This window comes from Uloborus diversus, chromosome 2, assembly GCF_026930045.1.
Source record: "Uloborus diversus isolate 005 chromosome 2, Udiv.v.3.1, whole genome shotgun sequence".
NCBI classification, from domain to species: domain Eukaryota; kingdom Metazoa; phylum Arthropoda; class Arachnida; order Araneae; family Uloboridae; genus Uloborus; species Uloborus diversus.
The window spans coordinates 217,077,918-217,092,843 of record NC_072732.1 but is presented as its reverse complement, the minus strand read 5'-3'; the positions used below and the strand labels follow the sequence as shown (position 1 = coordinate 217,092,843).

General features: G+C 32.5%; 1 protein-coding gene across 1 annotated transcript in view; it reads left to right on the top strand.

Moving 5' to 3' along the window:
* The window catches only part of LOC129216809 (uncharacterized), a 101,652-nt gene that overhangs the window by 55,358 nt on the left and 31,368 nt on the right, over positions 1-14,926 (top strand). Inside the window, exons 13-18 of the mRNA XM_054851026.1 lie at positions 1,295-1,361; positions 7,098-7,172; positions 9,463-9,539; positions 10,288-10,382; positions 11,649-11,779; positions 12,610-12,701. Coding sequence (XP_054707001.1) covers positions 1,295-1,361; positions 7,098-7,172; positions 9,463-9,539; positions 10,288-10,382; positions 11,649-11,779; positions 12,610-12,701 — 537 coding nt within the window. The remainder of the gene's footprint in view (positions 1-1,294; positions 1,362-7,097; positions 7,173-9,462; positions 9,540-10,287; positions 10,383-11,648; positions 11,780-12,609; positions 12,702-14,926) is intronic.

Below are 14,926 nucleotides of genomic sequence, written 5' to 3'. Positions count from 1 at the left end.
AAAATCTGTAGGACTTCTCCCCAGAGGCTAGCCGTGTATATTTGCAACAAAGTGGGTCTTAGTGCGAGCTTTTTTCAATTTCTTGGACCATTGGGTCTCTTAAGGACGTGGGCCCCCCGCACCGCGGGATCTGCAGGTATGCAGATCCAGGCCTGTATATATACAGTGAAGCACCATTTATACATTTGTCTTTTATATGTTTTAATCACGTATACGTTTTTTAAATTGGTCCTTGCAGAATCTAATACACATTAATATATACCTATCATATGTTTTTTTCATTTGACGCTTTTTTCATACAGTCCCTTCAAAAACATAAATGGTGCTTCACTGTATATTTGAACTTTTACATACTATTTAGCATTGTTTTTGTGCAGTAACAATAACTTTGTTATATTATTCTTTATATAAAAAAGCGAGTTAGAAAAAATCATATTTAATTTGTAGCCAACTTATTCATAAAAAATATCTCTGCAAATGTGTCACTGTTGCTATGAAATGACTCAGAAGCTTAACTTTTATGCTCTCTAGATTCTCCGAAATCAAAACATTTGTTTGTGAAACTCTTAATTTCTCTGTTATTAAATTTTACTTTGTTTTTCTTCTTCTTAAATTTTAATTGATCCCTTGCAACTTGCCTGTTTTCAACATTTCAACATAAGCAAATCTTGTCAAATCACTAAACATAACTTCATATCAGTGGTGCTCAATCTTTTTTTTCCTCGAGGACAACACCTCATACTAAGATGAATCTTGTGGGCCAGAACACATGTAAAATAAAAATATATTTAAATCTTTTTTTACAAATATCATGGGGAAACCTGAAAAAGGAAAGAAAATTACAAGCCAAGAACTGTTATGATTATGTTATTGATACAAAGTTTCCATCTGCTTTTTAGAAACAAATCTATTAACTATTTAGGCTTCAAACTTGCAACAATCATTCCTAACATCGAATAAAGATTAGTTGTTTTGGAAGGTTCCAGAATATGTTTCTCAATTCATAACATTTAGCATAACAACAGTCGACGTCTGGCCCAGGGGATGTAGATCGGGCAGCACTGCTTTATATGAAGGGTTAGCCAAAATCAGAAATATATGTTCATTTGGCCTATTATTTCAATAGTTTCTCGTAACCTGTTCATCCACCAAGTTATTCCTTGAAGCACCTTGACTGGTGGAAAAAAATTGTTCCGATGTTATTTTGTCTGATTTTTTTTAAATGAAAAAGTACTTATTAAATGTCAGTTAAAAACTGCAGACTCTGATGACATGCATTTTTCTCTTTTCATAGCTCAAGTCTGCTGAATCAGAAGAAATAGAGATTGTACCCGATATACACATACCGGATGATTGTGAAAGTAAGTTATTTTTATGCATGTTTTTGCTTTTAATCATGCAAATTATAAAAGAACGGTGAAAGAATAATAGAAAAGAAACTTAGTTTTTATCCTTTGTTTGAGTTGACCATAAAAAAACTTTTCAGCTATATCTACACAAGTGATGTAGCTAATCTTTGCTTACAGTTTTTGTATGAACTCAAATTTTATTACAGTAGAGTTCAAAAATCCGAGTTAATTGGGGCTCATGTCATTTCGGATTACTGAAAAATCTGATTATCCGGAAAATTCTTCCAGATTGAAAATTGACACTATTCAGGCGACACAAGGAGGAGTACATTTTACTTCCTTGTACAAAGTAAAGGAAGTATTTTCTTCACAAAAAATTTATTACTCAATTTTCAACATAAATTTCCGCTTTACGGAAACCTACTGACAAAACGAATTTTGTCAGTAGGTACGTATTTATGTGTGCACAGTTTTAGGCAACCAAAACATGCGTTTTGACTGCGCCTGAAACCATTTCGAAGAGGTTTCTGTATCTGTCAGAGTGAGTGCGTATGTATGTATTTTGCATGACACAGAAACGGTTAGTTGTACGGTTTAAATTTCACAGATGAAGCTCATGTGGCGTCGAGTTGTGCACCTCCTTTTTATTGCAATAAGATACTCCAAAAAGGATGTTAACACCAAGGTTTGTACGCTCCTTCAAAACTCCTCCAATACTCCTTCATTTAGGAAATTTTTTTGAAGGGCCTTTCAAACTCCTTCATTTTGGTTTTAACTCCTTCAAAACTCCTTCTTTTTTAGATCAAGACTACATAATCGTCCTCTATGACACTAATTTAAAACTACTTCGATCGACAACTTAGTTTTGTCACAGGGGCGAAGGTATTAGAGCGATTTTAATTTAGTAATTTGATATATTTTTTTTTTCATAAAGTGCTTTATAAATTGCTTATAGAAGTCATAAAAGTTGAAAGTGAAAATATTATTAGATGACTAAGACATTTCATAAGTGAATTAAATCATGCTTAAATGGTGCTTGGCTATTTTGTCAAGTATTATGATCATTGCTTTTAACTCCACCACACTATCAGTAGGGCTCGACCGATGGCATTTTTTGGCCGATGGGCCGATGCCGATTGTTGGCCGATTGTTCAAAGATGGCCGATGGCCGATAGTTTTCCTCCAAATGGCTGATTGACGATGGCCGATGGCAAAAAAAAAAAAAAAAAAAAATAAATAAAATAAAAATAAAAAGATTAATTTGAATTCTGATATGTTTAATTCAAATTATGTTTTTCGCAATCACGAGTTGCGACAGGACCCTACTTATTGGAGTTATTGTTTCCAGAAACTGCTCCTGACCCCCCAAACCTGCCCTTCTCCTGAGCGGTTACGCGTGTATAGTTGTGTGTTTGTGTGTGTGTGTGTAGGCGCGCATGCATATGTAGGCTTGTGTGTGCGTAGACCTGTGCACACACGTAGGCGTGTATGTCTCTCTGTGTGTAGGTGCTTGTGCATGTGTAGGCTCGTGTGTGCATACTTTTGTGTATGCACATGGGCGTGTGTGTGACCAGGGGCCACTGACCAGGAGAAACGAATTTCGGGGGACATTGCTCAGGACCGGAGGAGCCGCGCCTGCAGAGGACGGTGGGCGGGAGTGCGGCAGAGGGAAGCGGGGGGGGGGGGGGGAGGAAATAAAATCAGCCTAACGTCAAGGACAGTCAAATGAGAACAATTAGCAATCGTGATTGCTCAAAAAAAAATCTAACAGAAATAAATTGATAAGATTGTCAGGGATTTGAAGGATCATGGAAACAAGTATAAGAAATACGCAAAATGACATTTCTTAGCCAAAATAATTAATCGTTAAATATTTAAGAAATGCTTGAAACGACGAGGGTAGGTTTGGGGGGACACCCTCTGATTTTGGAGTAACTCACAAATTTAAACTTCGGCCCCAACTTCAGCCTCATTTTTTTAGTACAGAACCGCTACCACCAACGCCTCGGAAGAGTTTCTGAATCTACTTCAGCACTTCCGAAGAAAAAATTCAAAAGTGCCTTTGATTTCCGAATTATGTCACCATTCAAAACGTCTTTAATCAATTTCTTACATTAACCCCTTCAGACCTGGTGTCCGATATACCGGACATACTTTTAAACAGCTCCTAATCATTTAATAATTGATTTAATTAGTTGATTATTTTGTAGTTGACTCTTTACATTCTACTTATTATAATTTGAAGTAATTTTTCGTTTTGGGTTTGACAACACTGACATATAAGGATTGAGAGATAGAGAGTGGCCCAACAATGGATTTTCATTTGAAAAGCGAGGTTTTTTTCCTGATTTTTTTAAAAATATACAATCTTTAATTAATAGTTTCAAACACTTATATTATGTTTTATAATTGTTGGTAGAACATTTTATAATGAAGTTTGTTCGGTATTTTATCGTTTTTGTATATGAAATATTGATTTCAAAAATATAAGTCAGGAATATTGGATGTGCGATAACTCTTTTAATTTTTCTCCTACAAACTCAACATTTTGTCAATAAGATACCCTTTACCATAGTACACTGTGTACCAATTATCAACATTTTTGGTCCAATATTTTATAATTCCGACTGAAGGGGTTAGTGCTCTAAATTCTTCTTAAACAATATATAAAGCTTGAAAAAAAAATTTCCAATTTTGAGAATGGTGTTAGTTTTAAACAACTAAGAAGTACAACCTAGAGTTTAATTTCAGAAATTGAGGGAGTGGGAGGAGGGGCACGCAAGTGTTCTCGGAAATACAAAAAATAGTCTTAAAAATAGAGTTCAAAACAATCATAAACATTGAGCAGAAAAACCCTTTTAAAACTTGCACCCGAGTTTGTTTTGACGTGCAGTGGCGGATTTAAAAAATAGCAAATGTTGCAATTGCGCGAGAGGCCCATAACCATAGGGGCACCGTAGGAGTTACAAAAATGCTTATGATAAATGTTTTACAACTTCTGTGATAGAGAAATAGGGCCCCAAACTTGTAGCTCCGCCGAAGCGATACAGAAAAGACTGCATTACTGTGATTCATATTACAAATATCGAAAAATTAAAAATTACCGTCGGTTTAACGGGAGTCCAACAAAATGAAACTAAACCGGTTTCGCCATCTCATATTTTTTCCATGGACTCCAATTCGACAATACATCACCAAATGATCGTCAGTCTGAGACGCTATATTAATTTTCCATTGAAATAAGTAATTAATAGCCACAAAAAATGAGTAAATAGGCTTTTTTGAACACCCGATCGAAAACAAAAAGGGAAGTGCACAACTGGAACGTACGCACATCCCATATGCGAAAATTTAGCCTTCTGCAGCTTACCATTTTTGAGTTATGACTTATGAGAGATTCATACGTACATCCAGCCGCAAGAAACAACACAATAATTAACTTGTTTGGTACCTGAATGCAGTATTAAAAACTCTTTCAGGGGTGATTAAAATAAAAATTCATACTGAAATTTAAGTAAATAATTTTATATGAAAACAATAACTCCCTTTACTTTGTATTAAAAAGTAAAACAACAAAGGTCCTTTTTTTTTCAAAAACATCGGCCAATTCCATCGGTTTTTCGATGTTTTTTAAGGCCGATGGGCCGATGTTTCCTGCAAGTTAGCATCGGCCGCCGATGCCGATGGCTAAATTGTTGAACCATCGGCGCCGATGCATCGGTCGAGTCCTAACTATCAGTAGCAAAAGACAGCTTGTTCAATATTTAAATATTGAAAATACATTAGTAGATGTACTATATTAAGTGATTTTGTTAAAAAAGCAATTGTTTATTAAATTGCAGTTTTGACATTGTAAAAATAGTCATCCACAAGTGATGTCATGCCTTGAGGGGAGACGGGTTCATGAAATTGTGACAAGGGGAAGAGAGGGTGGCAAAAAGTGACATCACACAGTTATTCTAACAATATGTTTATGAAAAATAGGACATGTGACAAGGGAAGGAGAAAAGTAAAGTGTGAAGAAGGGGAAAGGGGTTCAAATCTATTGAAAAAAAGTGACAGAATTTATATATATAAGGATAGCCCAAAAGTACTCCTTCAAAATCTCATTTTACTCCTTCAAAACTCCTCCAAAACTCCTTCATTTAATTTCTGAAATTGAGTACAAACCCTGAACACGTTCTTTGTTGAAAATCAATGTCAATTTTGCTTATCAAGTTATTAGCTCCAAGGCATCTTTGAATCATCTTGTAGTAGTAATACATATCTTGTAGTGGATAAATATTTTGTGTCTCTTTGGGAGTTGTTGAAACAAACATCTCAAGATTTTTTTATTATTTACTGTAGGTAGTTAATTAGTTTTACAGTAATAAAAGTTCTGTTTTCAGATTTTAATGAAAATAGTCTCGAAAATTTAATAAAAAATATTAATGAATCACCTTGGAATAAGAGGAACCTTAAACTTTCGAGACTAAGATTTTCGAGACTCTACTGTATTAATTAAAATTTATTTTTCTGGAAAGGTCATGGTTAAGTCTTAAAACTGGAAAGGAACGTGGTTTTTATTCAATCTTTCCATTAAAGAAGGGATGTTCAACATATGAATCTCTTTTTGTCAAAAAAGCGTAAGTGAAAGCCGTTTGAAGGTTACGGCTTTTCAGTCATAAACTGATTCACTTGTACTAGAAGAATTTTGTCCCATTGAAAGGACGTAGAGGGAAGAAAGGATGTTACACTAACATCTGTAGCAATAGTTGGGAAATTCTCTGTCAGGGTCATTCAAAACGAAAGCTTGTTTTTCCTCACCGGTTCTAATTTTGATGAAATTTTGAATGAGGAATGGAGGTAAATAATTCTACCAATTTTCAGAATTTAAAGTTGGTTAATGACGTTATGAAAAATATTTGGCTTATTATAGTGAAAACAATGCTAACTTAATGTGAACTGGTTTCAAACCACTTTTCTTTAAAACTAGTGTTCTTTAAGAATAAAATCGGGCCAAGTAATTGAAACTTCGAACCTCTTTTGACCATCAACCATAATTTCCACCACACAAAAATGTGCACCCTCCCAATTATTATTTTTTCAACTTGTTGTGTGTACTACTGGGATCATGATTTTAGGTGATGGGGGTGTCTTTAATATTGCATCTGAAAATTGAATGAAATTGCTTAGAAAGGATAAAGTAGAAAGATGCCATCCATTTCCATATTTAGAAATCTTCACACAACTGCAAAAAATAAATAAGTAAATACAATAAAATAAATAAAGTAAAATAAAAAAAAAATTATTTTGACCATTTGATTATGCATGTACGGTTGTTCATGGTGTTGAACTGTTTAAAGTCTGTAAATTCATTTTTGGTTTTTACTGTAATATAGGTGTTTTACCAACAATAAATATAATTTCAGATTTAGCTAGAATTTTCCCTGCCGTCAAAGTATGGAATAAAGGTTTTAAAAGCATGTTGATTTGTAAAAAAATATTCCCCTGCATAGTTCCATTATATCTTGCATTGAGTCTTGTGACTGAATACTTGAAAACAGTTTTTCATTGTAAATTTCTGTAATTCATACATGAAATAAAAAAATAACTTTGTTTAAAGTATATACTTTTTTAAATTTTAAATTTACAAGTAATAACATTGCTATGTGAATGCCGATAGTGTTCACTGAAAAATTTGATACCTATTTTCTAAAATATCTAAAAATTAGATTTTGTGTATTTTGAGTTTGAAAATTGTTTCAGGTTCTAGTGTTTTAGATTGTGATACTGCTATTGAAAATGAATATATTGGAGTAAAGCTGAAAAACTTTTCCAACAGTAAGTTTTTATCAATATAACAAATGTATCTTTTCATTCTATCCATACTCAAGCTATTTTTTCTCAAACTCATGCATGTGTATTTCTTAGAAATTCCCTGCTGTGTTTGCAGAAGCAAAAAGTTGTTTATTGCTATTTATGTACAAAACATTTTTTTTTTTGTTTGAAAGTTCCTCACCAAGGCATTTCACTTCTTTCCCGTGTTGCATTTTTTTGCTGTGAACGGTGCTTAGTTCTACTTTGTACATTTCAAAAAAAAAAAAAAAAAAGAAAGGAAGAAAAAGAAAACTTAGTTTTAGTGTCTGCAGAAACATTTGAAGCTTGTATAAATCCGTATCCAAAAGGATTCAAATAACTATTATGGAAAGAACTTTTGATCGCAAATGGGTTCTAAAAAGGAATTTTTGATTTGGTTTTGAATTCAAGGATTTTTAACGTTTGTCAATGAAGTGAGTTTTTTAAAACTGTTCATCCTATCACATGAGACGCAAATTTTTCAGGCAAATTATTCAACATAGATCCACAAGTATCATTAGGTCGAACCTAACCTGGCAGCATTGTTTGGGCTACGCAGATCCTGATTATAGCATTGCGACACTGAAAAGTTAGGTTTGCCTGAACTATAGAAAAAAAAATATCCATTCACCACATGACAAGAATTCATACAAAAAGTGACTATTTAAAAAAAGTTAATAGCCACACTTTTGTATGAAAATGTTTTTTTCCCCTGAAAAAAAATTTCCAATTTTTATTTGATGCTTCTTTATTTTCATCAACCTTTCCTAAATTTTTTATTGACAGTTTGTAGATATTAGAGGCATAACCTTCATTTCGCTTTTTTTTTTTTTTTTTTGGAAAGGGGGGGGGGGGTAACTCTACTTCAGATCATCCAAACAACAAACTTGGTTTAATTTTATTAGCAGAATGGAAGTTATATTAAAATTGTTTTTCAATTTAAGAAACTGAATTATGGTTTTCAAATGATTATAATATTTGATATAAACTTTGAGGTATTCCACTTTCAATTATGCTCAGTGTTGCCAGATTGGGGGAAATTTCCCCATTTTGGGGAAATCTGGTGCTCTTTGGGAAAATGGGTTTTGAGGGGAATTCTTTGGGGAAACATTTTTTTCTTGGGGGAAAAGCTGGGGAAAAAAAACCTCGGGTAAATTTTTTTTTCGTATTTAAATTTGCGTCAAGAAGTTGTTTGTATCAAACAGCGTTGGTTTAGCTTTGCTCAACTTTATGGAATTCGCGTTTCGCATTATGTGGAATATTATGCTACGGAATTCGCATTAATGTTCTGCGTGAGTAACTAGTTTTGATACGTGAATTAGGTAAAAATAAGTGATGAAGAACGTTCTTGGATAAATGTATACAAAAATCATAGTTTAAATGTACATACAGAAGCAGCGCAGTAAATGCAAGTAGAAAAAAAATATTTGGTTATTTCTTATCTTTCGGTAAGGCGCTTGTATTTATGACTAGTGGCAACTGCACGGCTTTGCCCGTAGTAGAAAATTAAAAGGTCTTTTGGTTCCCCTGTATACTTACAAATAATGCATGATGAATATCTCGCCAATTGACTCGCCCACGTTACGGTTCCAAGCTATGATAACTTGGTAATTTACTCGTCCATTTTATCATAATTTTGCTCGAAAAAATGTTCTTAAAATTGGAATAGAAAAGGAACAAAATCGAATTTTCGAAAAATCGCTTAAAGCTGCACACCCCATACTACAAACTAATTCTTTGCCAAATTTCATGAAAATCGGCCGAACGATCTAGGTGCTATGTGCGTCACAGATTTTAACAGACAGAGAGAGATCCAAACAGAGAGAATTTCAGCTTTATTATTAGTAAAGAAAGATAAAGATAAAGAAGACAAAAAAAAAAGAAAAAAGCGAAAGAGTTAAGGGAAAAAAGTTGTGAAATTTTGTAAGAAAATTTGGCTATTTGGGGAAAAAAAATTTTCAAGAGACAAAAATATTAGAGGAAGTCGATTCATTTTATGAAAATATTAGTGGAAAAATAATTTTTGAATTTGGGGAATTTTGATAGAAAACATCGCTTTTGGGGGAAAAGTTGGAAGGGAATATGGGAAATCTGGATTTGACCATCTGGCAACACTGATTATACTTTACTCATATCATAATGGGTAGAGAAGTTTTTTTTTTTTTCAGAGTTTAAAATGTTTAAGCAGCGTTGAGATATTAAGAAAAGTATCTTTAAAGTGTAAATGCTTTTTAACTTTCCCAAGAGCTAAAATAGTTTTCGTGATTTCTTGTAGTTCACTATCAAGTGATTAGTACACCAGCACTGAAATTAACCGATGTCCATATGATATTATACCTGACGACGAGTGCTGTAAGTATATTTTAAATTTACTTCATTAATATTTTCTGTATGTTTTCAGTACTGTTAATACTAACTTTTAAAAATGTGATTAATAATTTTGTTATGATGCATCAGATAAAATGTTCCAATTCAGAAGGAACAATTTTGTAGGACTGTCCTCCCTCTTCTAAAAATCCTTTTTACTTTCAGAAAACCAGTGTTCTGGTTAGTCTATTTTTTACTTAATATGATCTCAAGATCTGATATGAGGACAACAACCTCATATGTTTTCAGTTTTTGTGCTGTGAGTAGATTGAAGGAAATGTTGGCTTGAAATGGCTTGGCACAGAGGTTAAACTTAAATATACTAACAGTAATAATTTGGAATGCACTGAATTTACTGTCTATTCAGCAGACAAACCAAACATTCAGTTCAGCTGAATACTTCATATTGGATCTGTATGAAAAGTTTTTTCTAATTTATTTTGTTTAATTGTAAGTGCTATAATAGACTTGAAAAGAGAAACAATATGCCTAACCAAGGTCATATTATACCTTCTGGACAGAAAAAAAAGTCATGAAAAATGTTTTGTCTTAATGATAAATTAATTATAATTTTCTAGCTGAAAATATATTTGTCAATTAACTTTATTATTGAAAACATAATTTTGTTCAAAAAAGGCTGTAGTATCGTATATGTAGTTCTGATTTATCTGTCCTCAGAAATTTATTTAGTTACTAAATTCAAGTGTTCTTCTCTCTTGCTTTTTTTAAATAGCAAAACAACATCAGAAAAAATATTCTGGAGTTTTCTGGTTTCCCTTTCGATGAATCCTCGTCGGACTATCATTGCAGAAGGGGCTTAATGGAACAGTGAGTCATTTGTTTTCATATAACATTTTCTTAAAATGTTATTTTATATTTATTAATAATAGTAAAAAAAAGGTAGAAAAAATATTTTTGCTTTTTATTTTCTTAAAATGCTAATTTATCTTCGATATAAAACAAGGTTGGCAAAAACCCGGTTTTTAAAAAAAAAAAACCCATGGACCCAGGGTTTTTTGGGTTTTTTTAAATAAAACCCAAAAAAACCCAACTAAAACTGGGTTTTTTTAAAAAGAAATGTGGGTTTTTTGAATCTTTTTTTATGGAAAATGTAGGGTACTTGTAGCATAAGTATTTGGACAAAGTGCAAAAATTGTCTTGGGGTAAAAAAAGCTGGAAAACCAGTTAAATTTCAGCGTTTTCTGAAGAAAAGTATAAAAGACGACGAAACCCAAGAATGATGAAGTTTCAGATTTTTTAGTTTCCATGATTACAAACAGTTAAGGCAAAATTACTTCTCAAGTGTATTGCTCGTTTTTAATTACTTTTTTTTTTTTTTTGCATTTTACTTGATTGTATTTCATTTTGTTATGCAAAACTACTGTAGAACCTCAAGTAGTTTAAATCTCTTTTTACTGAATTCCAGCTTAATCAAGACATTTCTTTGAATTTTATGTTGAATGTTTTTCTATTTCTGTGTACAGAGTAAGAAATATTAAACTTTTTTGTAAGATAATGAAAATACTATACATTCTATTGTGTTTTCTGTCTGCCCATTTGAAAAACCTGCTAATTTCTAAAAAATATACCTTGTTTATTCGAAATTTGTGACGTGTTGGTTTGCAGAAAATAATTCACATGAAAGTCTTTTAGCTAGAGTAGTTTCCTCCATACAATCTACAAATATTGAGAAAATCAGACATGACAGGACTTAGTCAAGATAAATTGAGTTATCTATTGACCAGTTAAAGAAAAAAGTTAAATATATTAAAATCTTTGAAGTATTTTTTAAATGCCATTAAAAGTTAAGAAATACTATTAAAGTTCAAAATTCATTTTTTATGTCCATTGTCTGTGGTGAAAAACAAATAAAAAAAGTTTAAATTGTGAAAATATTTAAACTAATTAATTTTTTAAAAAACTTCCCAGAAATTTTTTAAAAAACCCAAAAGTGGGCTAAATAATGGGTTTTTTTTAAACGGGTTTTTTCAAAAAAACCCATTGGGTCCAACCCAATTGGGTCCAATCCGACCAACCCTGATATAAAACACTAGTCTGCATTCTTTTTATTCCTCCACATTCTCTTCATTACAGGTTAAGCATAGACGATCTGAAAGCTGTTGCCACGGTGTTATGCGTCTCACAGTACATTGTGGATGAGAGTAGGAATAGTCTTATTGATGCCATTCTCAAGTTTCTACTGAAACCCTCTGCTCTGTTGAACAGTAAGAGAGCTTTAGTTTTTAAATCTTTCACATTATTTGCTTGTCCAGCTCTTCAACCATTTCTTGTTTAACTGAACTGAGGGTGCAAGGTCATAAACTCAGTTATGTTTGATGTCAAATGTAAGCAGTGTCTGTGTTTGTACCATCCTTTAATGGAATCATTTATTTCAGAAAGTAGTTAAATGCCAAAATTTCTAATTGCAGGAAAAGAAATTATATCATCATATTTGATTGTTTAATAGGGATTACAGCAGTTTTTGCTGAAATAAATATATTTAATTGGGAAAAATTATAATATTAATGTATTTAATATTATATTAATATTATAATTTTCCCCCTCGAGTTAAAAGTATTATAAACCTTACTGATAAGTTTCCAATTGATGATAAAAATGTATTTAAAGTTTTTGGAACTTGACTGGTTTCTGAAATAAATGATTCAACTAGTCCTTAAAGTAATGTGTGTGTAAAAAGTATTGTCACTATTTTCTGGTGAGTGTGGTCAATGGTTATCTTAGCTTACATTCCAACTTGAAAATCTGACTAGCCATTTGAATTGATCTAGCAGAATTCTGTAAAAGGAAGAGGAGAATCACAAAACGTTTTGCAACAACTGAAATTTTCTTTCCAAACTTACTGAAACTTCGAATTTTCAATTGAATATTCTGTTGATGTTAGTATTCAACGCATCATTAATTTGAGATAAAAATTGTTTTGCGTACGAAAGCAAAAATTTTCAGATTTAGTCAGTAGTGCATGTTTTTATTTGAAGATACTCTTAATCATACTGAGCTTGTTCTAATGCGATCAATGTCATGTTTTTTCCCCTAGGTAGCACAATAATGCCGACAATATCACCTGTGCCAGTTCCCCGGTTGCCAGTCAAAAAGAAGGCAACATCCACCACTTGTAAAGTTTCACAGGTGAGTAATTATTGGCTCTTAAATACCTCTGAAATACTGTTTATAGAAACTGTATAGAGTATGGCTGGGCGATATCAGAATTTTAATACCTCGATATATCGCTCTCAAAATATCGATATTTTCGATATATTTAGGTCGTTAAATTCAATATTTTATGGGGGGGGGGAGGGAGGACTGCAAAACCTATTACATAAGTATCTGCAACAGAGAAAAGCCATAGGCCATCTTGGTGAATAAATATTTTAGCAATTTATTCTAATAATGTAGCTACAACAAGGATTCTCATGTGTTTGTGTGAGAGGGGTTGGGGTCATGAGGCAGATTATACCACAGAAATGTTGGGAGAAATTACTTTAGAAGAATTTAAGTCTTTTTTCTAGTGGCATGCCCATCGGGAGGGGGGGGGGGGGGGCGGGCTTGATGCTGAGTATACAATTGAAATTATCAGAGAAGTTATTTTAAAAGGAGTTGAGTCTCTTCAATAAATGGTCACGTTTTGGGGGAAGCGCGATAAATTTGAGGGGGGGGATTTATGCGAATAAAAATAGTAATAGCAATATATAAGAATAATAACAGCCCTTGCAGGGAGGAGGGAGGTCATGAGGCAGACAATGCCATTAAATTTTTTACAGAAGGATTTTAATCCGTTAAAAAGATGGGGCGTTTTTCTTTTGTTTGGGGGGAGGGAGGGATTGTGATAAAATTGAGGGGAACCACCGCACTTGAGAAGGGAAATTGGCACCCCAGCTACATCACATACATTATAAGATCTACAATACAGAAAAGTCATCAAACATCTTGATAAGCAAATGTTTCAGCAATTTAGGCAAATAATAATAGAGCAGAGCACCCATTCGGTAAGGGGGGGGGGAGGGTCTTGAAGTTGACTATACCATTGAAATTATCAGGGAACTTATTTTAAAAGTATTTTAGTCTCGTTAGTAGGCACTCTTGTTTTTTTTTTTGGTGGGGGGGGGGGGCTTGTTAAAATTAAAAACGAGGGGTGCCATTGCACTTATTGGGGATTGGCAGTCCTAGCATTATGATCTATATACAGGGTGTCCACGCACATGAAAAGTCGTGGAATGTCATGGATTTCGACTATGATCGAAAATGGTCATGGAAAGTCATGATTTTCAGCAAAAAAAGCTCAAAAGTCATGGAAACTGACATCTGGTCATGGATTTTGGTTCAAGAATATTTGTCAAATTCTACAATTTAAGTGCAAAATTTAAGCATCTTGGCCGTTTCTTACGCTTTTACTCGTCAGCCCCGATTTTTCACACATTTCGAAATCCGATTGCGTTTGCTTCTATAATACTCGCTCGTATTTAACTATGTTATTCCACTTTTGGACGTTTATAATTTTGCGTTCAGTATTATTTTTAACCTCCTTAATTGTCTAATTGTGTAGTTTAGTTAAGGACTTGATTATTTCTAATTTTATCGCTCCCATTCAACTCAAAAATTTTAAGTCATTTGCATCCAAGTTGATTTAAGAGACTCATAAAAATTATCATTAATTTTTAGCAGTGTCTTAAGTTAATGAACGTTTTAGAAAATAAAATTGGTCTAAAGAATTAATTAAGAGCGCTTAGGACAATGATAAAACACAGAAATCAGGGAATTTTCAATGGGGAATTTCTTCAATATTGTAGCCTGTCCTAAAACTTTGGCAGTAATGCCTGGTAAGTTATTTAATATATTATATTTTTTCTGATTATTCGTTTATTTTATTTATTGTGAACATAATTTTAGTATTTAATAAATTATTGCTAGTCACAGATTTTTTTTAGAAAACTTCTAGCTTTAAAAAAAAGTTTTAGATTCATTATTTGTTTATAAATTAAATATTAATTTTAAAAAATGCAAGAGAAAAAAATCAGCCTTAAATGTTTCGCTGTTTACCCGCATAGCAGTTACATCATTATTGCTGTATGTTTAAAGCTTCTTTTATTTTGAAAAATCATTTTGCAACTAAAACTTTTTTTCAGTATTTTAAAATTGAAAAATTCTTGTGTATCACTTTTTTTTCTGAGAAAAAATAATAAATTTGTTTTCATGTAAATTCTTACCTTTTATAAATTTTGTATGATTTATTGAATCTAAAAAATATTTCCAGAAATTTTAGATGGATAAATGTATGTAATTGGTAGCAAAATAATCAAGTTGAAACTCGAATTATTTTATGTATATCGCTAGTCATTGTTGCATAAATTGATTTT